Here is a 24,833-nt window from a genome sequence, read left to right as displayed (position 1 = left end):
GCCATTAAAGCATACAATCATGAATTCTATGATATTATACTTTCATTCTGGAGCCCTGGCTTGAAATTTTACATTTTTAATATTTTCCACCAGATGGCGCCATTTTTCTCATTTTAGCCTATGGAGCAAATACATGCTTTTTTCCTATTTTCTGTTTGCTGTATTATAGAGCACTGCAGGGCAATTGAATAAATGTCAGTAAAAGTGGTAAATAACATTAATATATAATAGTTTTATGGCAGCTTTTTGATGTGGACATTTTTATACTCTTAAGGTACTGAGTGTGAGGTTTGTTTGTTTTTTTATCTGACACTGCACAAAAAATAATGCATCAAAATCAATGTTGTTGCTAATCATTGACATATCCCAGACTGTGACAATCTCCGCCCCCCCCCCCAAAAAAAATTCCCCTTAATTTAGTATATGGAAAATATATATATTTTTTTATAAAAAAACAACAGTGGCATTATATAAACAAACTGGCACTTAAAGGGTTAAAAAGCTGAAAATGAATGAATGTTTGGTAGTTATGATCAGGACTGATGTTGGTTAAAAAAAACTGCACTCATTGAAAGTGGAAAATAATATTAATATATAATATTATTATGGTAGTTTTTTGACGCTGACGTTTTTGTCCCCTAAGGACCTGAGTAACTTTTTTTAAATTGATGCACAAGGGTTCAGCCAGTATGGAAGATTAATTTCAATCACTTTCAGGAAGAAAATGGTTTGAAATGGGTTGTATCTAGTAATAGATGTATCAGTCAGGCCTAGGGTTGCAATGGTATGAGATTTTCACGGTACGATAACCGTCTCAGAAAACATACCAGTTTCATGGTATCACGGTATTATTACTATTATTATTATTATTATCAGTTACAATGACCCTTAAAGGAGTGAAAACAGGAGTTTTTTTTTTTTTTTTGGTTGGTTGAACAAACGCTTTATTATAATTGAAACTTGAAAAAAGTCTCCCTTTTTAAAATAAATAGAACAAATAAGAAAGCTAACAGAATTATAATAATAAACAAATTATAAACATGATAATAGCATGTAACTATAACATGTTATATAACTAAAGCATGTTAGTTTACATGTTAGCATAGCATGTTAAATTAACTTCTAAATGAAAAATTACATCAGCTGTGTGAGCTTTTATAATAATGTCCTATGATTATTAACATATACTGTAGTTGCATAACAGCGCAGTCAGACCGCTCCTGTCTGTATATTTTAACTCACACACACATTCACTTATGTAATTTTTTGCAACCTTGATATCCGTCCTTGAGGACAACCCCCCCGTTCTTTTTTGGGATGTCCAAAATTAATCCCACGCTGCTGATTTTAAGTTCTTTTTCGGCGGGGGGAAGGAGATTGGTGATATCAGCCTCGCTTCTCTCTGACATTTTCTCCGCTGCATGTGTGTGTGGCACAAGTTGACAAGTCTGACAGGCAGTTGAGGAGGAAAGGAGATGCGCACACGCATGCGAGATTCTCCATCCTGTTGCATTTTGTTTTCAATACCATAGATAAGCAAATGTACATGATATGATAACCGTCAACCCCCCCCCCCCCCCCCCAGTAATTCCTTTCATACGTGGTATACCGTGAAACCAGTGTACTGCTGCAACCCTAGTCAGGCCAAGTTATTTTTCGGCCGTTTTGAAAACTGTGGTGGGCTTATTGGTCATTCCGCTCTTGCCAATGGACTATTTTCAGTTTGAGTACATTTTGTGTTGTGGTTGACAGATATGGGTTTTTCAGTTGCTGATAACGATATCTAGAGAGCAGAGAGGGCCAGTGGCAGATATAAATGGTGATAAACATAATACAGTTTAACAACAGCAAATCAGATGTAGGCAACATTTCTAAAGTGCAACAAACACTTATTTTATGCAATATTCAAATTGGCATAAATTTTCAAAGAAAACAAACAAACTTGAAAACAGAAAGTGTTGACTATCCATTGACAAATCTGTTGGTAGATTTTGGAATGAAAGGGAAAGTTAAAGGAATGGTTCACCCAAAGATGAAAATTCTCTCATTATTCAATTACCCTGATGCCATCCCAAATGGCTTTCTTCAGCAGAACACAAATAAAGATTTTTAGAAGAAGATAGAGCTCTGTCAGGTCTTTATAATGCAAGTAAATGGGTGCCAGCACTTTGACGGTCCAAAGTCACATTTAGGCAGCATAAAAGTAATCCACACTACTCCAGTCGATCAATTAATGTCTTCTGAAGCAAATCGATACGTTTGTGTAAAAATAAATCGATAATTAAAATGTTATTAACTTTTAAAAAGCCCTTCCTACCAGCAGCTGACGCATCACGTATCTATCATGTGACGTTGGCGAGAATTCTGAATTATTTACAACAGAAGTTCGACCATTTCAAACCGCATCGGAGCCCTGGATGGAAGCGCTGATTTAACGTTAAAAAGTTTTAATTATTGACTTGTTTCTTACATAATTCTCTCGATTCACTTCTGAAGACATTCATTGATCGACGTGTGGATTACTTATGTTGCCTAAATGTGACTTTTGGACCGTCAAAGTGCTGGCAGCCATTTAATTGCATTATAAGGAATTGACAGAGCTCTTCTAAAAATCTTCATTTGTGTTCTGTTGAAGAAAGACAGTCATACACATCTGGGATGGCATCAGGGTAAGTGAACAATGAGAGAATTTTCATTTTTGGGTGAGCTATTCCTTTAACACTCTTGTTAATTGGCCAAGCGAACACGGTTATCGACCGATAATCACAAAATTAGTTGGCCTGGCCGATATATCTTTCTGTCATTAATTCTGTAAAAAAGAAAAAGTGTTAGCCTAATTTAGGCAATTTTGTGTATGTCTTATTGGCAAACATTAAATTGTATCGCATATGTCAACATCATATTGGCCTTTGTCCACTGCTCTCTACATATTGGGACTGGCACAGGCCCATATCGGTCGACTATTAGTTGTACCACTAAAATCATTCAGTCTTCACATATTCAGTGCGCTGTTGGACAACTCAATTAGGCAATGTGGTACGTGGAGGGAAAAAGATCTTATTGAATTTCTGTTGTCCATAGGAATACTTTGTTCAGACCTGACAGTATAATACGAGTGCTACGAGATCTCACTCTAAACCAAGCTAGCCAAATCTTGCTGCTTTCCAAAGTTTAAATGGCAAGAAAGGGTTGTGCCACATGGTACAAAAAGAAATTACCGGATTTTTTTCAGGTTCACCATTTGCAATTTCATTAAAAAGGCACCACATGGGGGGCCTGGGTAGCTCAGTGGTAAAAGACTCTGGCTACCACCCCTGGAGTTCGCTAGTTCGAATCCCAGGGCGTGCTGAGTGACTCCAGCCAGGCTTCCTAAGCAACCAAATTGGCCCGGTTGCCAGGGAGGGTAGAGTCACATGGGGTAACCTCCTCGTGGTCGCTATAATGTGGTTCTTGCTCTCGATGGGGCGCATGGTGAGTTGTGCGTGGATGCCGTGGAGAATAGCGTGGACCTCCACACGCTCTGTCTCCGCAGTAACACGCTCAACAAGCCACGTGATAAGATGCGCAGGTTGGCGGTCTCAGACATGGAGGCAACTGGGATTCGTCCTCTGCCACCCGGATTGAGGCGAATCACTACACGACCACGAGGACTTAAAAGCACATTGGGAATTGGGCATTCCAAATTAGCGAGAAAAGGGGAACACCCCCCCCCCCCCCACACACACACACACACATGATTGTCCTGTTCCTAATAATAACCAGGAACACACTGAATGCAGCATTATAGTAATCATGCCTGTGATTCACAAAGTTCTACACATTCTCCACCACTTGTATGATTGTTTATTAATGTTTTGGCTAATTTGATTGATGTGCCTACAGCACATTCACATTCTGAATTCCACATAATCCCCCCCCCACACACACAAAAAATCAGACTTTAGATCAGTAATTCTGTGACATTTAACATTTTCTGTATCACACTGTTATTTAAACTATATGAAACCAGAAAATGGAGGCACTTCAGGAAAGGGACTTTCTCAACATATATTGCCCCAGATGAGTTCTCAACTAACACACCCCAAATTACTGGAATTGATTTCTTAATGACTAATCTATCGCGACACTATTACTAGATGAATAGTCAATGTCATTGAATGATTGAATTGAATTAAACTGAGGAGCAGCTCTGTGTCTAAACAAATTCGCAATTGTTCCTATATGGTGAAGTGACAAAGTGATATGATTCACATTTGTTCTACAGTTGAGGATGACCTGGATGAGATGTCAGAGAATGAAGCCCCAAAGGTGAAGAAGAAGAAGAAAGCCAAAAAAAGTAACCGTGAGAGCAAAGGCAGCAAGAGAAACCTCTCCCGTAGAGAGGTAATGGCTTTTTCTAGAAGTGTTTGTGTACAATTCCTCTGAGAATGCAGCATTCGCCGTCCTTGTGTTATGGATTAAAAACCTCCCCCTCTAACAGTCTGTTAATGGGAACAGAGCAATTTAGTTTGCGTAGCAAATGGGATATTATGTCCTAATGACTGCTAATATCAGAGGTACATATTTCAATTGTTTTTAACTACCGAATCCTGAACGGACTGATTCATTAATGGTATCTGCAGCTGTTGTGTTCAAGAGACTGAGAGCTTTTGTTTTCATCACAAAGCCATGTTGTTAGCTGCTCAGAATTTAATTTGAGCTGCTAAATATAATGCCTTCATGATTAACTGGTCAAGCGAACTCGTTAATGAAAGCATAGATGGGCTTTATGACTTTTAAGACGAGCTGAATCATTGACAACATAGATTGCAAGCCAGTTTTTGGAACATCATATGTGGTTGCTGTGCACAAGGAACCCAAATTAAACAAGACCATCATCAATGTAAAATCTCATTGGTCCAAATATCCTGCTTCTCATAACTGTACATTAAACATTACATTTCAGTTGGACTAAAGGGTTAACATGACATTTAAAAGACATTATTATTTCAATCCAACTGAAATCAAACACTTAAAGTGCTTGTAAATGTACTAATTGTCTGTCCACATTGTAGGTGCTTGTTGCATTGTGCCTGGTTAGGATAAGATGACATTTATTTTTGAATAATTGGAACTCAGCATCCAAAAAGCAATTAAAAAAATCAAATGTATCCATTTCAAAATGTCCCACGTATCCTCCAGGAAATTGCCGTCAGTTCTCCAGAGCCAGGGGACGGACCTGATCTGGACGATGGTGAAGAGGACCACTCAGACAGCGAGGGGAGTGACTACACTCCGGGCAAGAAAAAGAAGAAAAGAGCAAGCACTGCAAAGGACAAGAAAAGAAGCAGCTCAGCTGCCTCCAAACGGAGGGAACCTGAGGAAGAGGAGGATGAGGATGACGATGATTCGGTGAGGCGATGAGAACTACAAGTTATCTGAAATATTTTTTGTAAGAGTGCATGTGCTTGCTTTGATTTTGATATTTTGTCATCTAAAGCAATGACATTCAGAAACTGTATGTGGCTTAAATTCACATAATTCATGAAAAAAACTGGAACTGAAAGTGCATATACATCTGACCTGATTTGAAGGAGCCAAAGTCCTCGTCTCAGCTGCTGGATACCTGGGGGATGGAGGACATTGATCATGTCTTCACTGAGGAGGACTATAAAACTCTGACTAACTATAAGGCCTTCAGCCAGTTCGTCAGGTATGAGTATATTATAAATAACCATTGACAACATGCTGAACAGTCTGTACTACATTCCCTCACAGTTTTGTTTTCGTTTGCACCAAATTAAATATGACATCTATTTCTCTGACATGAGGTTTATTAGTTGCATTCCTTACTGCTGTGTCAACAGTTTAGAGCCCTGCATGCTGAAAATAGGTGCTGGTAGATAAAATATTGTTGGCACTACACAACACTGAGTGCGTTTACATGCACAACAATATGCTGATAACTCGAATCAAAATCATCTCATTCTAAAAAACAGACAATGCAAGAAATCTGCATTTACATGAGATTGAAATCATCTTTTTTTCCGGTTTTGATGGCCATTAAAGGTGTTTACGTGCAGAGCGTAATTGGGGTAATGGGCAAAATCTATGTGTGCCGATTGTAATAGAATATTGAATTAAGACCGTTCGCTCAGACCAAACATGTTCTTGTGTTGAAAAATGATAGATGCATTGCAACAAATGGAACAAAATACAGGTGCCTTGAAAGTTTATATATTTTCAACTTGACATGAGTCTTAAAATGTGGTGCAACGGTCAAAAATGTCCATCAAATGTCTGTTTACTTAGAAAAACAATTAAAAATAGCACAGATGCATTTGCTGTGAACAGCCCTAAGGCATTTGCATGACCTTCCATGATGTCAGGTTATATGTCTCAGTGTAAGAGTGTACATGCAAACATGTTCAATGATGGCAGCATAACATGGGAAATAATGCAAAGTTAGTGACGCAAAGAGGTTTTCCCCTTGATCATGCTCTGTCTTTTCACCCCCATTATCTGGCAGGCCCCTGATTGCTGCCAAGAATCCCAAAATTGCCGTCTCCAAAATGATGATGGTTCTGGGTGCGAAGTGGCGGGAGTTCAGCACTAACAATCCTCTGAAGGGCTCGTCCGCTGCCACCACGGCCCTGGCAGCTGCTTCTGCAGCTGCAACGGTAGACATCCCTGTCCCTTCACCCGCTGTACCTTCAGTCCAACTTAGTGCCGAGTCTACTCCCGTGGCTCCCATACGCAAAGCCAAAACTAAAGAGGGCAAGGGTGGGTGGAAAAATCTCAGTCCTAGCTTGATTTTTCAATGCTATGATTTACAGTGTATGTAATCCAATTTTTTAAGATGTTTACTGTAGGTTGCAACTAATCATAAAGAGAGTGCAATGCTGCAATCATGCACACTTTCACATGCATCTCGGAAAGGCACCTACTTACTGTTTGTTTTGGTTTTTTTTATGTATAATGATATAGGAGTTCTTAGCCTCTGTTTGTTTGCAACAATGAATTGCCATGAAATTGCAATGAAATCAGACCAGTCCCTGTACATTTCAGGTCCAAATGCACGCAAGAAGCCCAAACCTGCCCCCAAACCTCAGGAGAAGAAAGTGAAGACCAAGAAGGTTGCTCCTTTGAAGATCAAACTCGGCGGCTTCAACAGCAAGAGGAAACGGTCATCTGTAAGAACATCAGATTTGTTCACTCTTTTTCCTTTTTTCCCTTTTCCTGTGAGCAATGCTCTTTCTTGGCTTTGTTCTAATTTTAGACGTAGCATCTCTCTAATGACGTCCAAGTCATTTTCTGGTCATTCAAAGGCTGAAGAATGGAATTGCAACATATTTCTCTCTGTTTCTTTTTATAAATAACCATCTTTAATGGTTTCAAACTCGTTTTTTACAGAGTGAAGAGGATGATGTTGACGTGGACAGTGATTTTGATGATGGCAGTATGAACAGTGTGTCTGTGTCAAATGGATCCAACGGTCGCAGTAGTCGCAGCAGCACTAAAAAGAAGCCCAAAAAGAAGACGAAAAAGGGTGAGGATCTCTCTTTTTTTATTTTTTATTTATTTATTTTTTTCTGTTGCACTTGTGAAAAAATTAGGTCAACTATTAGCCTTTAATAGGCCAAGACAACACACTGTGACTCACTCTCAGTGTCGGAAAAAAAAACTATTAAGGGGCCAAAGTTTTGTGACTTCTTGTTAGAGAACGGATTTGGCCAACACTGCCCAGCAAAAGGCCAGTAGCAAAAACAGAAGGCTGTTTAGCATTACTAACAAATAATTTACAGAGCAATTATCATGCATTAAAACTGTGTGATTGGCTGTTTACATCAATTTCAATTCGTACCACAGTTTGTAAAAGAAAAAATGTGTGGACAGAAATATACTGAAGACTAAGAGCGACTTGCTATTATTTCTATAACATCCATCTTGGTCGATTTGATCACATTCACATTTGTTTAGTTATTCCAAACAAAGTCTAATTTAAAATAGTCAGTTTTCGTTTTTTTCAGCCCAGTGTATCCAGAAATGTTCAGTTTCGGCCAAGAACTTTCATTTCAGTGCATCACTGAAGTGAGGTACACTATATTGCCAAAAGTATTCGCTCACCCATCCAAATAATTGAATTCAAGTGTTCCAATCACTTCCATGGCCACAGGTGTATAAAATGAAGCACCTAGGCATGCAGACTGCTTCTACAAATATTTGTGAAAGAATGGGCTACTCTCAGGAGCTCAGTGAATTCCAGCATGGTACTGTGATAGGATGCCACCTGTGCAACAAGTCCATTCGTGAAATTTCCTCGCTACTAAATATTCCACAGTCAACTGTCAGTGGTATTATAACAAAGTGGAAGCGATTGGGAATGACAGCAACTCAGCCATGAAGTGGTAGGCCACGTAAAATGACAGAGCGGGGTCAGAGGATGCTGAGGCACATAGTGCGCAGAGGTCGCCAACTTTCTGCAGAGTCAATCGCTACAGACCTCCAAAGTTCATGTGGCCTTCAGATTAGCTCAAGAACAGTGCGTAGAGAGCTTCAAGGAATGGGTTTCCATGGCCGAGCAGCTGCATCCAAGCCATACATCACCAAGTGCAATGCAAAGCGCCGGATGCAGTGGTGTAAAGCACGCTGCCACTGGACTCTAGAGCAGTGGAGACGCGTTCCCTGGAGTGACGAATCACGCTTCTCCATCTGGCAATCTGATGGACAAGTCTGGGTTTGGCGGTTGCCAGGAGAACGGTACTTGTCTGACTGCATTGTGCCAACTGTGAAGTTTGGTGGAGGGGGGATTATGGTGTGGGGTTGTTTTTCAGGAGCTGGGCTTGGCCCCTTAGTTCCAGTGAAAGGAACTCTGAATGCTTCAGCATACCAAGAGATTTTGGACAATTCCATGCTCCCAACTTTGTGGGAACAGTTTGGGGATGGCCCCTTCCTGTTCCAACATGACTGCGCACCAGTGCACAAAGCAAGGTCCATAAAGACATGGATGAGCGAGTTTGGTGTGGAAGAACTTGACTGGCCTGCACAGAGTCCTGACCTCAACCTGACAGAGCACCTTTGGGATGAATTAGAGCGAAGACTGCAAGCCAGGCCTTCTCGTCCAACATCAGTGTCTGACCTCACAAATGCGCTTCTGGAAGAATGGTCAAAAATTCCCATAAACACACTCCTAAACCTTGTGGAAAGCCTTCCCAGAAGAGTTGAAGCTGTTATAGCTGCAAAGGGTGGGCCGACGTCATATTAAACCCTATAGATTAAGAATGGGATGTCACTTAAATTCATATGCGTCTAAAGGCAGATGAGCGAATACTTTTGGCAATATAGTGTATATCCAAGACCCCTCACCAATTTTTGAGACTCCAGGTGTAAACTGCTTGTGACCACTGAAGGTCAGATCACCCAAGACAGATGTTAGTTTCAGGTGTAAACGTGGCCTAAGTGCAGTTCCTCCACTGAAGTAAAAATCTGAGCTGTACTATCAATTCAAAGCTTTGCTATCTTTGCAGTCGTCAATTGAGTACTCTCTCTTCCTCTGCTAGGAGATGAAGATGGTGATGGCTACGAGACAGATCATCAGGACTACTGCGAGGTCTGTCAGCAGGGAGGAGAGATCATTCTCTGTGACACCTGTCCACGAGCATATCACATGGTCTGTTTGGACCCTGATATGGAGAAGGCACCTGAAGGCACCTGGAGCTGCCCACACTGCGTGAGGTTTTTCCCTGCGATAAACTAGGGCAGAAATGGTTAAAAAAAAGGACTATTCGATCTGATCTACATTGTTTGTGTGTGTGTGTGTGTGTGTGTGTGTGTGTGTGTGTGTGTGTGTGTGTGTGTATGTATGTGTACATATATATACACGTTGAAGACAGAAGTTTACATACACTTAGGTTGAAGTCATTAAAACTAATTTTTTAACCACTCCACAGATTTAATATTAGCAAACTATAGTTTTGGCAAGTCGTTTAGGACATCTACTTTGTGCATGACATGAGTACTTTTTCCAACAATTGTTTACAGACAGATTGTTTTACTTTTAATTGACTATATCACAAATCCAGTGGGTCAGAAGTTTACATACACTAAGTTAACTGTGCCTTTAAGCAGCTTGGAAAATTCCAGAAAATGATGTCAAGCCTTCAGACAATTAGCCAATTAGTTTCTGATAGGAGATGTACTGAATTGGAGGTGTACCTGTGGGAGTATTTTAAGGTCTACCTTCAAATTCTGTGCCTCTTTGCTTGACATCATGGGGAAATCAAAAGAAATCAGCCAAGACTTCAGAAAAACATTGTGGACCTCCACAAGTCTGGTTCATCCTTGGGAGCAATTTCCAAATGGCTGAAGGTACCATGTTCATCTGTACAAACAATAGTATGCAAGTATATACACCATGAGACCATGCAGCCATCATGCCGCTCAGGAAGGAGACGCATTCTGTGTCCTAGAGATGAACGTAGTTTGGTGTGAAAAGTGTCAATCAATCCCAGAACAACAGCAAAGGACCTTGTGAAGATGCTGGAGGAAACAGGTAGACAAGTATCTATATCCACAGTAAAACGAGTCCTATATCGACATGACCTGAAAGACTGCTCAGCAAGGAAGAAGCCAATGCTCACTTACAGTTCGCAAGTGCACATGGGGACAAAGATCTTAATTTTCGGAGACCTCTGGTTTAATGAAACAAAAATTTAACTGTTTGGCCATAATGACCTTTGTTGTGTTTGAAGGAAAAAGGGTGAGGCTTGCAAGCCGAAGAACACCATCCCAACCGTGAAGCATGGGGGTGGCAGCATCATGTTGTGGGGGTGCTTTGCTGCAGGAGGGACTGGTGCACTTCACAAAATAGATGGCATCATGAGGAAGGAAAATTATGTGGATATATTGAAGCAACATCTCAAGACATCAGCCAGGATGTTAAAGCTCAGTCGCAAATGGGACTTCCAAATCAGGGCTCGAAATTAACTTTTTTACTTCGTAGCACTGGTGCTCCCAACTTCAAAAAGTTCGAAGCATCAGCAAAAATTTAGAAGAACCCACTGAAAATTAAGGACCACCACAACTACAATTTATATAATACTAAATAGGCTATGTATTTAAAAAAACTTCCTCACCATCAGCATTAGCGTGTTCCACCTCAACATGTCCGGCGAGGATGTTTGTGGTAGTGATGGGTCGTTCATGAACAAATCTTTTATGTGACTCAGAAGAACAAGTAGTCTCAGAGATTGATTCGTTCATTTTGTGTTGACCGCGCATGTGCATTGCGCAACCTCCGTTCGTTTGTTACGTGAAAACCGCATAGGCGCTGCACAGGAAACAGAAATTATTAGTTCACCTTTCAACTCTTTTGGTCAGAGTCGTTCGTTCTTTTGTCACGTGACAGAGGTGACAAGAAGATTCAGTCCAGAGGTGAACTAATCATTTGTTACTCATAATTTGGCATTGGCTACATTATAAAGTTTCCTTATTGGGACTATAATCAAAGTTTGCATAAGTAGTCAAGTTGGGGGGATTTGGCTATTGGAAATGTAACCCGTTAATTTAATTCTGCTCAAATGAACGACATGAACTAAATGACTTGGAAAAAAGATTTGTTCATTTTGCTGAACGAAACTCAAAGATTCAAGTCAGTAAAATGATTCAGTCTTCCCATCACTAGTTTGTGGGCTGTCCATCAAGCAGGATGCGGACATACACTATCACACACTCCTTGACAGACAGGTCGGTGTCTCCATCAATGATGAATGAGATGTACTGAGCTGACGATATTTTAACTGCGGTGTTCTCGCAGATGGTATCTGCTATCACGGTGATGATGTTGGCACATGACTTGTCATTTGCGTACGTCATGTTGATCTCAACGCCGTTCATTTTCATGAGCTGCAACATGGGTTTAGATTTAGAGAAGGCGAGCTCTTCTTTAGTGTAGGCGGTGTTAAATTTCATGTTCAGCTCTGCCAATTGAACGGAACGTCCGGCAGCATCCTGATGATTAAAAGCTTCAACAATTGAATCTGATCCTGAATTCTTTGCCACACACTTGTCCCGGCATTTCTTGTGCTTGGCGCTCTCCTCGTGTTTAATCAAGCTCTCGCACTTAAAATGTGTGGATTCAGCGGCGAACGCAGTGTTACCTGCAACCTCTGTCCCACAGGCTTTACAGTCAACGCAGTGCATTAAGCCATTTTCTTAGCGGAGCCACTCAAAGTCTTTCAGCCACTCTCTCCGAAAACTGCAAGCCTTCTTTTCCGCTGGTGGATCCACATTCACCACAAGATCGCCATCACCAACTCCAGGAGTTACATTATCTGTAACTTTAGGTGGCTTACAAAAGAAATCGCTCTGTGTCTTTTCATCTTCTCTCTTCAGCTCTTTACATTTCGCACGTTAGCTCTCTGTCACGTGACAACGGAGCGCGGTGAAAGGGAGTGATTGACGGCTAATATTAACCAATCTAAAATCTGCATTAAAGTTAAGAATGTAAAGATGAAGTTTAATTGGTTATGTAACGTTGAATATAACGGTGGACCGGTCACTGTATCAGCACACAGCAGGCACATAGTGCAGTAATTAGGGAACGTTTTGTAGAGAAATGAAAACAGGTCGCACCACAACAATTATTTGCACAAATGCTCCCAAATATATTTTGAGGTCGCACAGATTAAATTTCGGGAGCATATGCGACCAAAATGGTCACAACTTCGAGCCTTGCAAATGGACAATGACCCCAAGCATACCTCCAAAGTTGTGGCAAAATGGCTTAAGGACAACCAAGTCAAGATATTGGAGTGGCCATCACAAAGCCTTGACCTCAATCCAATAGAAAAGTTGTGGGCAGAACTGAAAAAGCGTGTGCAAGCAAGAAGGCCTACAAACCTGACTCAGTTACACCAGATCTGTCTGGAGGAATGGGCCGAAATTCCAGCAACTTATTGTGAGAAGCTTGTGGAAGGCTACCCAAAACGTTTGAGCCAAGTGAAACAATTTAAAGGCAATGCTACCAAATACTAACAAAGTGTATGGTAACTTCTGACCCACTGGGAATGTGATGAAAGAAATAAAAGCTGAAATATATAATTCTCTCTACTTTTATTCTGACATTTCACATTCTTAATATAGTGGTCCTAACTGACCTAAGACAGAGATTGTGCTCTACGATTAAATGTCAGGAATTGTGAAAAACTGAGCTTGAATGTATTTGGCTAAGGTGTATGTAAACTACTGTCTTCAACTGTGTGTGTGTGTCTGTGTGTATACGTATGTACGTGTGTGTGTGTGTGTGTGTGTGTGTGTATGTGTATGTATATATATATATATATATATATATATATATATATGTGGAGTTTTGGGTATATTTCCTAATATAGAGTTTTCTAAAGTACCTTGAGGAAAGATTTTAGCAACATATACGAATTCAGATTTTAAAATAGCAATCTATGCCCTGATCTTCTTTTCTTTGTCTTCACCTAAAGAACTCTATGATAAGCCACTTTTTACAATTTTGCCGTAATTGTAATTGGTGTAATTAAATAATCTCTTCCGCACTCAGGAGAAGATGGGCATCCAATGGGAGGCTCGTGAGGATGCATCAGACGGTGAGGAGGATAACGAGGCAGGAGGCGGTGAGGCAGATGAGGACGATCATCACATGGAATTCTGCAGAGTGTGTAAGGATGGTGGAGAGCTTTTGTGCTGTGACTCTTGCCCCTCGTCGTACCACATTCACTGCCTCAACCCACCCCTGCCTGAGATACCCAATGGAGAATGGATCTGCCCGCGCTGCACTGTGAGTCAATCGCTCATGGGATAGAACTTGTAAGGTGGCTTAAATGTGCACTTAAAATATCTCCACTTTTTATTCTACATGAGGGTAGTCCAACTTCATGGTGGCCGGCAAGTTAAGATCACACGACAAACACTACTCACTTTCTCGGAAACCCTCTGTTATCGATCACTTTCAGTTGAGAATATATTAGCACGGGTCACAATTAAGGCTATGAACAGGCTATTTCTACAGTATTTTTATAGCAGCTTAGTAACTTAAAAATCCATCCATGATAGTGTCAGCATAAAGTCCAAGATCACTGTCGTATCGGCCAGTGAAATAAAAAATTACTTTGTGCACCTTTTGCTTTAAAAAATAACTTTTTTGCAATAGTAGAAAGTGAAGCATTTTGTCATGTCTCATTGTTTTTTCAGTGTCCTGGTATGAAGGGTAAAGTGCAGAAGATTCTGACCTGGCGCTGGACTGAACCTCCTCCTCCGACCCCTGTGCCTCGCCCCGCTGACCTCCCAGCTAATGCGCCCGACCCCGCACCATTGGCCGGTCGCCCTGAAAGGGAGTTCTTTGTCAAATGGCAGAATTTGTCCTTTTGGCACTGCTCCTGGGTCACTGAACTACAGGTACCAGAACATTGGATCTTGTTTCGTTTTCATCTCGCAGCAGAAAAAAGACAAAAAATATTCTGATGTGGCTTGACTTTTCAATGTCAGATTAAAGAAACTTTTTTCGATAAATTCATATTTTAATACCTATTAATGATTCATTTGTGAATAATTGATGTTACTATTAATAATTAAATGGATATAGTAATATTTTTTGTTATTCATATAAGAGGAAAAGTCCACAAATCAGAGTGAATTCAAATGACATACCAATATATTTTGGTATTTATATGTATTTAGCTTAAACACTTTCAGGAACCTAATAATCTTCTTGAAGTAATCCAGCAATTAATACAATCTTGATGTGTAATTTTAAATCTGGATTTGCACTGTTAACACTTGATTCGATTGCTTTGTTTAAAGCTGCACTACTTCACTTTGTGCTCTCTAGCGACATCTGTGGTTGAAACTTAAATTGTAAGCAATTTGCGGAAGAATACTTTATGTCAGTCGTGTTTCGGCACTGCTCTTCTGGTGGATGAATCTCATTATTTGAGGTTACCTGGACATTGCCTGTGTGATCATGACTGGAGATATTCCGGGCCAGAGTCTCCATGTTGATATGATGTTATACGATTAAACATTTAAAACTGAAATATTACTTGCTTTGATGAAGATATAAAACACTCTTATTTACATATTTTGAATGAATGAATTTTACACTCAAAAGCGCTTTTACATAGAGAACAAGACATAAGTCTCCTCAATCACCTCCAGTTGCCAATATATTTTAATGATTATTCAAGTGTTTTATCTACTATTAATGTTTGTATTATACTACATTTATCAATTTAAGGAGTGAAACTCATGATTTGGCTGATACGAGTTCAATGGAAGGCTTTATTTTTGCATTATGTACAGCCCAGTGTTAATCTCGTCAACGAAATCATTGAGAGAAGCGTTCACTGACTAAGGTTTTTTTGATTTCGTCAATGATAATCAAGACGAGACAAAAAGACGATAATTAAACGATTATATTAAAACATGCCATTGACGAAAATATGACGAGATAAAAATAATATTGCAAGATATTAACAGTGCAAGATATAAACAGAAGAAGAAACATCTTGAGAATCTGTATATAGAACAAGATATTAGATATGGATTCATCTACTCCATAAATCCAATGTACATCTGCATATTGAAGCGACTAAACAGGTGAACTTGAACTAAATGATGCGCTAGTCAGAATCTGCGTAATTTGCGTTGTGAATATGCCATTTCCGTAAGAAACATGCTTTACAGAAAATTAATAAGTCTCTAAAGCTGGGGTACTCAATAGGCGGACTCTGGTCCAGATCCGGACCGAAGGACAATTCAATCCGGACCGAGATGTAAATCTTTGTGCTAGTTATCTGGTACCTGCTTCACTGTTATGTAAATTGTTTATTTGTTTGTTTGTTAGTAGATTCTCACTTTAAGGAAAATATAAAAATGGTCCATTCAGACTTTAACGTTTTAAAAAACAAATTCTCTCAGGGGACACCCCTGAACCCCTATACAGTATTTTTTTTATCCATCAAAAGGCCTCCTATGTCCCATACATATACAGTATATTCTGAAAGTGATGCAATGATGACTGTCACAAGCCAGCAATTTCACGACAAATCTGACCTGACAGCTCAAAATACAAATCGTTTTTATAGGCTTACCGTAGTGAATCGGGGAAAGGTAAGGACATTGATTTGAACCCTGATTGTTTATGTACTTAATCAATAATGGCAATTTGGTGACTCCAGCCAGGTCTCCTAAGCAACCAAATTGGCCCGGTTGCTAGGGAGGGTAGAGTCACATGGGGTAAACTCCTCGCAGTCACTATAATGTGGTTCGTTCTCGGTGGGGCGCGTGATGAGTTGAGCGTGGTTGCCGCGGTGGATGGCGTGAAGCCTCCACACGCGCTATGTCTCCGTGGCAACGTGCTCAACAAGCCACGTGATAAGATGCGCAGGTTGACGGTCTCAGATGCGGAGGCAACTGGGATTCGTCCTCCGCCACCCGGACTGAGGTGAATCATTACGTGACCACGAGGACTTAAAAGCACATTGGGAATTGGGCATTCCAAATTGGGAGAAAAAGGGGAAAAATCCAAAAAATAAAATAATGGCAATTTGTTCATTTTTAACCAAAGAATCTTACGTAGTGCAGCTTTAAATTCAGTTTGATTCCACAACGTGAAAGGCAGAACAATAGAGTAGACAAATTACACATCATCAGTAGCAGTTAGGTTGAATTGCTTTCCAATTGCAAACTGTACCACACAAACCCTTCTTCCAAGTGGAATTGTTTGTGGCTCTTTAATGTATACCAAAGTTTGGAAAAATAGTTACCACACCAGGCAAATCAGCCGGACCAAACACTTTGGGTGTGAAACTTCTTCCCTTAAACGATACTCAAATTCTCACTCTTTTTAGCTGGAGATTCACTGTCAGGTGATGTTCAGAAACTATCAGCGCAAGAACGATATGGACGAGCCACCGCCCATTGACTTCGGCATTGAGGGAGATGAGTGCAAGAGTGAGAAGAGGAAGAGCAAAGACCCCACCTATGCTCAGATGGAAGAGAAGTACTACCGCTTCGGCATCAAGATGGAGTGGATGATGATTCACAGAATACTGAACCATAGGTGAGATGACCTTAAGATTCAATTTGGATTGAATCACTTGTGATTTATTTCATGGCTTTACTTGCATCTGTTCTAGAGGTCGACCGATATATCAGTTTCACCGATTAATCGGTGCCGATAGTTGCTTTTTGGAACTATCGTTATTAGCAAAAATCTATGGCGATAGTTGCCAATTAGTTTTTTCATAATTTCAAAATAAGAGTCCCCAGTGTGTTTTGGGCTTGTTTATACTTAAAAGTCCCGTGTAATACACCAAATCTTCTGGTTATTTTGGTTGAACAATAAACTGCATTGGGGATTTCGTTCATTTAGGACTCTGTGCCCGTCATAGTAAGGAAAGGATACGATTTTGTTTTTTTACATTTTGTAAATTAGCTTTAAAAACGATCTGCCGATTAATCGGTTATCGGCCTTTCCCGCCACCTTAGTTATCGGTATCGGTAAAATCCACTATCAGTCGACCTCTAGTCTGTTCCATTTGTGTTTTATTCCATTTAGTGTACAAACTGTACATGCGTCTGTTGTGCATTTTGTGGTCTGATATTTGTTAATTCATACTGCGTTGTTGTGGAGCATCCACTCAAGATTTTCACCACCTGTACACTCATGGTTATGGTGTTGTGACAAAGTGATTTGATTTGATAGTGTGGATAAGAAGAATAACTGTCACTACCTCATCAAGTGGAGAGACACGACATATGATCAGTCCACCTGGGAGGCTGAGGATATGGACATTCCTGAGTTTGACGCCTACAAACTGCAGTACTGGAATCACAGGTAAACACCTTATCGACAGTGGCCCCTATTTTACTATGCCATAAGTCATAAGCGCAAAGCCAATGGGCATCATATTCCAAGTCTTCTGAAGGCATAAAATGAGAAACAATGAGTTGAGAAACGACCTGAAATTTTGACTTAAATTTTGTCTCCTTTTGTGTTCCGCATAAGAAAGAAAGCCAAAAGGGTTTGGAATGAAATGAGAGTGACTAAATTATGACAGAATTTTCTTTTCTTGTGGTCAACTATTTCTTTGAAGACCGAAATGCAATTTGCAACTCGATTGGATCTTCAAATGATGGGCTGTTATATTGGTTAATGTAATTTGTTCCCGCCAATATGACATTGGTTACAGCTCTGAAATTGAATGCGACTAGATATTAACCCTTGTTCTGCGGATTGCGAGATTCATAACCCTAATTCTAAAATATCATCAGTTTCACATAAGTTTTACCATCTAGACTGTAGGTAGATGGATATATCAGTTTTACCGATTAATCGGTGCCTATAGTTGCTTTTTGGAACTATCAGTTATAAGCAAAAATCAATGCTGATAATTGTACGATTTTTAAAAATGTGTTGGTATAATTTCTCAGTATTCCTCTGTGACTGGTGCTGGAAGATTCTACAGTTAGAACGGATCTTGTGGGGATTTGCTGAATCTAAATCTTTCACCATTCACAATATTCATCCATATTTTTATGATCACTTCAGTGTATATATTGTCATTTTGCTAAAATAATCAAGTGTTCTAAATTGAAGCAAGGGCATGGAAAGAAATATGCAACTATATGGCAACGTCCCCCATCAGCATGCATTGTGACTTCAACTTATCTTGTGAATAATAATAAAACTTATTCCTCATGAAACCCCATCTGGTGAAATATAAAGTCTATTAAAAGCTTAATTTGGTTAATAATTATAGAGCATTGTAACGAGGCCAAGTCTCCATTTCAAAATAAGACTCCCTACTGTGTTTCGGACTTGTTTATAGTTAAAAGTCCATTGGGGCATTATTGGGATTTTGGTTGCACAATAAACTGCATTTAGTTCAGTTTATTCATTTTGGACTCCTGTTGCCTCTGTCTGTGCCCATCATAGTAAGGAAAGTATAAGACATTTTTTAAACATTCTATAATTTGTTTTTAAAAACTATTCACTGATTAATTGGTTATCAGCCATTTCCACCAGCTTGGTTATTGGTATGGTATTGGTACTCATAATCTAGACACCATTGTCAACGTTGGAATTGCAACTGAACCTCAAATGGACATAACCAGGCATTATCTGTAAGAAAAATGGAAAGAACTGACACACTCAACATATGCATGCTGCATATGTGTTGCTCTTTTAAAGGGAGTTGATGATGGGAGATGAAGGGAAACCAGGAAAGAAACTGAAGATCAAAGGAAAGATGCGAAAACTCGACCGACCTCCAGAAAACCCTGTCGTGGATGTAAGTCACTTTTATTGTCTGGTCGTACACACTAGTGACACTAGAACCTAGATATTGGAGTGGTGGTGGTGGTGTAGTGGGCTAAAGTACATAACTGGTAATCAGGTTGCTGGTTCGATCCCCACAGCCATCACCATTGTGTCCTTGAGCAAGACACTTAACTCCAGGTTGCTCCAGGCATATTGTCCCTGTAATAAGTACACTGTAAGTCGATTTGGATAAAAGCGTCTGCCAAATGCGTAAATGTAGATGGCTAAAATCCATTTCTCTCCGTCCTTTAGCCCACTATCAAGTTTGAGCGTCAGCCGGAGTATCTGGACACTACGGGTGGAACGCTGCATCCGTACCAGCTGGAGGGGTTGAACTGGCTCCGCTTCTCCTGGGCTCAGGGAACCGACACCATCCTGGCTGATGAGATGGGTCTTGGAAAGACTGTGCAGACTGCTGTTTTCCTCTATTCACTGTATAAAGAGGTGTGTGGGTGTTTTACAGTTTTTACTTTTTATTATTGTTTTATAAGGTTTAGAACCCCCTGATGCTAAATAGTGTTATATGCTTGACACAAAGTATTTTTATCAGTATATTAGTGTTATCGGCCGTAGAAACGTTATATTAAAGTTTTAAAAATTCACAGAACTTTGGAGTTTGTTGCAGTTTTCACTTATCCTTATTCAACAATTTATAAATCGTGATATGGTCTTTCTCCAGGGTCACTCTAAGGGTCCGTTCCTGGTCAGTGCTCCTCTCTCCACCATCATTAACTGGGAGAGAGAGTTTGAGATGTGGGCCCCCGATATGTATGTTGTCACTTACGTCGGTGACAAGGACAGTAGGGCTATCATCAGAGAAAACGAGTTCTCCTTTGAAAACAACGCCATCCGTGGTGGCAAGAAACCCTCTAGGATGAAGGTTAGTGAGATGGACCATGCACTTTTTCTTGGAGAATCTGATTCACAGGATCTGTATCAATGATTATTTCCTCATCACCCTGCAGAAAGAAGCCTCTGTGAAGTTCCACGTGCTGTTGACCTCCTATGAGTTGATCACTATTGATACGGCTGTTCTTGGCTCCATCGACTGGGCATGTTTGGTAGTTGATGAGGCCCACAGGCTAAAGAATAACCAATCAAAGGTGAGACCAACATTGTCAATAAAACATTTTGGGTATTCTGCCTAATAATTTGACCAAAATGATTTGTACTTTGAGTTAAGTTAGGGTGCTGTGGTTAAAGTTCAAAAGCTGATACGTTTTTTTTCCCGTACATTATTATGATAGTTTGATGTACTCATGCTGTGCTTTGGTGTTTTTTGTGCAGTTTTTCAGGGTGCTCAACAACTACCCACTGCAGCACAAGCTGTTGTTGACTGGAACTCCTCTACAGAACAACTTGGAAGAGCTTTTCCATCTGCTCAACTTCCTCACACCGGAGAGATTCAGGTGTGTTTTTTTTTTTTTTTTTTTTTTTTTTTTTGTGTATACAAAAATGTATAAAGGTTTTGACATCAAACAGTTTGACCTTAGTTACAAAACACTCGATGTTCACCCATAAATGAAAATTCTGTCATCATTTACTCACCCTCATGCATCCCAGATTTGTATGACCTCCTTCTGCAGAACACAAAGATATTTAGAAGAATATCTCAACTTGTGTAGGTCCTTAAAATGCAAGTGAACAGGGTCCAAAATTTGAAGCTTCAAAAAGCACATAAAGAAAGCATAAAAGTAATCCATACGACTCCAGTGGTTAAATCCATGTTTTTAGAAGTGAAATGATAGGTGTAGGTGAGAAACAGATCAATATTTAAGTCCTTTTTTATTAAAAATTCTCCTCACTACCCAGTAGGTGGCAGTATGCACGAAGAATGCAAATCACCAAAAACACAAGAACTCTTAGAAGAGAAAAATCCTTAAGACCTGAGTATACTTCGTTTGTCCGCCTTGCTGATCTCTCCTCGCACAGTATGCGTGACGGAAATTTCGTCATAAGCCAGTCCGCGCTCCCCGACCAGGTGCCATCGAGGTTTTCTTGACTCGCAGACGCGGTCATCATCTGTCCGCATCGTCAACGCATGCACCAGCCATTGACTACTAAAAGAGTATCACAAAGCAGTTGTAGTGCACATGCACAGAACGCATTTCATTCGCGGTCTGAAAAGTATATTCGGAAAGGCAACGCGGTTGGCCGGGCGCGATCAGGAAAGTGGAAAAATCAAGTCGAGGGCCATTTGAAATTGGAGATTTATAGTTTAAAAAAAAAAAAAAAAAAAAAGGGCATAAATATCGATCTGTTTCTAACCCACATCTATCATATTGCTTCTGAAGACATGGATTTAACCACTGGAGTCATATGGATTACTTTTATGCTGCCTTTGTGCTTTTTGAACTTCAAAGTTTTGGACCCTGTTGACTTGCATTGTATGGACCTACAGAACTAAAATATTCTTCGAAAAATCTTTGTGTTCTGCAGTAGAAATACAGTCATACACATCTAGGATGGCATGAGGGTGAGTAAATGATGAGAGAATTTTCATTTTTAGTGGTCGACCAATTTGGGTTTATCATTGACCTGATGCCGACCCATATGTTTTGAGGATATAATGCAGTTTAATGATACCAAATAAGACATGCACAGAATTGTTGAATTATACCAGTTTCCACAATATTAATGATGTTGTCGATTTTGGTACTAAGTTGATTTTTTTGACCTAAGGGGCCATTCAGACCAGGGTCAGAAATTATCTTTTTCATTAGGGGGCAATATTTCCCCCCTGGAATTGATTTCCGAGGGCAAATCCTCCCCCCGTATTGTAAGGGCAATTTTTTTTTTTTCTAGCCTTATAAAATGACTGTGTCATCCTTTTACAGTATGTCAAATACATTCATTTAATCAATTAATTTTATTGGAATAATGTTACCAATAAAGTTGAATCAACATCAACTAATATTTGTAGGGCTGGGTATTGCATTGATTTCCCAATTTAATTTGATTGCAATTTTTATTTGAGTCAATATCAATTTATTTGGGAATATTTCTGTTACATAAGTGAGATGGCCTGTTAGGCCGATGAGCACGGAACACTAGGACAGTTTATTTTGAATGAGAGGAGCGAACGGTCATGGAATTTAGCATGAGCACGAGAGAAGCCGAGTGTCCTTCTGTCCGGGTCAGTGGTGCAAGGATCCGCCACTGACTCGGCAACATCTGCTCGACAGACGGTGCACTGCATATTATGTTCTGTGGCATTTTTGCCCCGATCCACCATTAATTTCCAACCCTAGTTCAGACTAAATGCGTTCTTGCAAAAAGCTAGATGTAGTATAACGAATATAACAGCACCGGTGTCTCAAGACAAACGAGCAGACGTTATGACTGAAATAGCACTTTGTGATGTAAAATAATTATTGGAAGATATTCCATATTACTAAAGAAATAAAAAAGGTCATATGCTGGTGTTTTTAATGTGTTTAATCTCTTTCCAATCCTCAGTAATCTGGAAGGATTCTTGGAAGAGTTTGCCGACATTGCCAAAGAGGACCAGATCAAAAAGCTTCATGACATGCTGGGACCCCACATGCTCCGGAGACTCAAAGCTGACGTGTTCAAGCACATGCCCTCTAAAACAGAGCTAATCGTCAGAGTGGAGCTCAGCCCCATGCAGAAGTGAGTGTGGGATGAGGGTTGAAAAGAGGAAACAACAAGGGGACAAGAGAAGAATTGACTAAAGCAGAGGTTGTGGGTTTGATAAGTGATTGATTGTCCCTCTACATTTCCTGTAGTTACTTCAAAGTTTAAATAAATGTGTGGCTTAGTAGTTGAAGATCTGAGCTGGTAATCCAAAGGTTGTAGGTTCAAACCCCAGATTCAGAAGCGGTTTACAAGCCACTTGCATTGTCCCCTTGAGTACACTTAATACAAGTTGCTCCACAAGAGTTTTCCCTCTAATAAAAATGCACTAACAGTTGTTTTAGATAAGTGTCTGCTAAGTATATTTGAGGTAATGACCTTTAGTTTCAGACCAATTCCTAGTGACACACTTTCACCTTTTCCATCTTACAGATTACTTACGAGTATTTAAAATGTGTTTTATTATGCTGAGTGGCAGCTACTTTTAATATGTTCTTGATCAACCTCTTTGATCTGTGAATTCAGGAAATATTACAAGTTCATCCTGACGCGCAACTTTGAAGCTCTGAACACTCGTGGTGGAGGAAACCAAGTGTCTCTACTAAACGTCGTCATGGACCTCAAGAAGTGCTGTAATCACCCCTATCTTTTCCCTGTTGCTGCTATGGTACGGTCCACATTTCTCTCTTTATATATATATTTATGATAGACTTTTAACAGTCTCAGTAAATTGTAGTCGTAATATTTGAGGATGCAAATTAGTAAATGAATAATTGAAAAATGTAATTGCAGCACACTGATTTCTGATTGGCTGTGTGAAAATAGGAAGCTCCTAAGATGCCCAATGGGATGTATGAGGGCAGTGCCCTGACTAAAGCTGCTGGTAAACTGCTGCTACTGCAGAAGATGATGCGCAAACTCAAGGAGGGTGGACACAGAGTGCTCGTCTTCTCTCAGGTGAGCACGCATACACAGACATGCGTTCTGTGGGACTAAACAACCAACAAAAAAAAGGATCTCTTCTGTCCGATACCATACCACGATATTGTCTTTTGTTTTTTGTTTTTTTTATGGATGTTCAATTTTTTTTTTCTTTGTTTGCATGCGGAACAGTTCAGGTGTCTAACCATTTTCAAAGAATGAAAAAAATTAAACAGGGGACTTGATGCGAATTATTAAGTTGTGAATAGTAAGTTGCATTGGACTTGTGAGTTTGGTGATAAACTCTGTCAGTGGCAAGGTTTTTAATTTTGTTTCTCTTCGGTAGATGACCAAAATGTTGGACCTGCTGGAAGACTTCCTGGAGAACGAGGGCTACAAATATGAGCGTATCGATGGCAGCATCACTGGAGGCATGAGACAGGAGGCCATTGACCGCTTTAACGGTGAGTCAAGATGTTTTTTGAATGTAAGGGAAAAATGACATCAAATCAAATCCACAAACTGGCCAAATCAAAGCTACTCTTGAGAATTATACTTATTACGCTCTGTCTAAAAAATTAACATTTCATTTATTAATTCTCAATGTTAAAATATATATATTTTTTCTCCTCCTAAGCTCCTGGTGCTCCTCAGTTTGCTTTCCTGCTATCGACCAGAGCTGGAGGTTTGGGTATCAACCTGGCAACCGCAGACACTGTCATCATCTACGACTCTGACTGGAACCCTCACAACGACATTCAGGTGAGATCATGGTTTTAAACACAAAGTGATTCCTGCTGGTCTTCTAAATGGACAACTCTAGAGGGAATATAAAGGATCATTAATTTGGAACAATAATTGGAATAATGGAATCAAATAAGATAAGATCTGCTAAACCATTAAAACAATATCCTACTGAAACAGAGTTGAAGATCAGTCTTTGTTACAGTTTATTTTTTTATATACATTTAAGAAGCTTGAG

At 39.9% G+C, this 24,833-nt stretch overlaps 1 protein-coding gene across 3 annotated transcripts in view; it reads left to right on the top strand.

Annotated features, from left to right (window-relative positions):
• Window positions 1-24,833, top strand: part of LOC127420933 (chromodomain-helicase-DNA-binding protein 4-like) — a 46,153-nt gene that overhangs the window by 1,766 nt on the left and 19,554 nt on the right. For all 3 annotated transcript variants that reach the window (XR_007893900.1, XM_051663576.1, XM_051663575.1), the window contains exons 3-23: window positions 4,265-4,383; window positions 5,182-5,391; window positions 5,574-5,692; window positions 6,509-6,762; window positions 7,048-7,172; window positions 7,393-7,528; window positions 9,540-9,709; window positions 13,553-13,789; window positions 14,203-14,406; window positions 16,860-17,071; window positions 17,717-17,848; window positions 19,205-19,304; window positions 19,586-19,777; window positions 20,013-20,213; window positions 20,299-20,436; window positions 20,621-20,742; window positions 22,793-22,966; window positions 23,456-23,597; window positions 23,756-23,887; window positions 24,198-24,315; window positions 24,489-24,613. Coding sequence is in view for 2 of the 3 variants with exons in the window: in XM_051663576.1 (XP_051519536.1) it covers window positions 4,265-4,383; window positions 5,182-5,391; window positions 5,574-5,692; window positions 6,509-6,762; window positions 7,048-7,172; window positions 7,393-7,528; window positions 9,540-9,709; window positions 13,553-13,789; window positions 14,203-14,406; window positions 16,860-17,071; window positions 17,717-17,848; window positions 19,205-19,304; window positions 19,586-19,777; window positions 20,013-20,213; window positions 20,299-20,436; window positions 20,621-20,742; window positions 22,793-22,966; window positions 23,456-23,597; window positions 23,756-23,887; window positions 24,198-24,315; window positions 24,489-24,613 (3,362 nt within the window). In the remaining variant the exon portion in view is untranslated. The remainder of the gene's footprint in view (window positions 1-4,264; window positions 4,384-5,181; window positions 5,392-5,573; window positions 5,693-6,508; window positions 6,763-7,047; window positions 7,173-7,392; window positions 7,529-9,539; window positions 9,710-13,552; window positions 13,790-14,202; window positions 14,407-16,859; window positions 17,072-17,716; window positions 17,849-19,204; window positions 19,305-19,585; window positions 19,778-20,012; window positions 20,214-20,298; window positions 20,437-20,620; window positions 20,743-22,792; window positions 22,967-23,455; window positions 23,598-23,755; window positions 23,888-24,197; window positions 24,316-24,488; window positions 24,614-24,833) is intronic.

The sequence above is a fragment of the Myxocyprinus asiaticus genome, chromosome 30 (assembly GCF_019703515.2).
Source record: "Myxocyprinus asiaticus isolate MX2 ecotype Aquarium Trade chromosome 30, UBuf_Myxa_2, whole genome shotgun sequence".
Classification (NCBI taxonomy): domain Eukaryota; kingdom Metazoa; phylum Chordata; class Actinopteri; order Cypriniformes; family Catostomidae; genus Myxocyprinus; species Myxocyprinus asiaticus.
The sequence above is the reverse complement of the archived record's forward strand: the minus strand, read 5'-3'. Positions and strand labels throughout refer to the sequence as shown.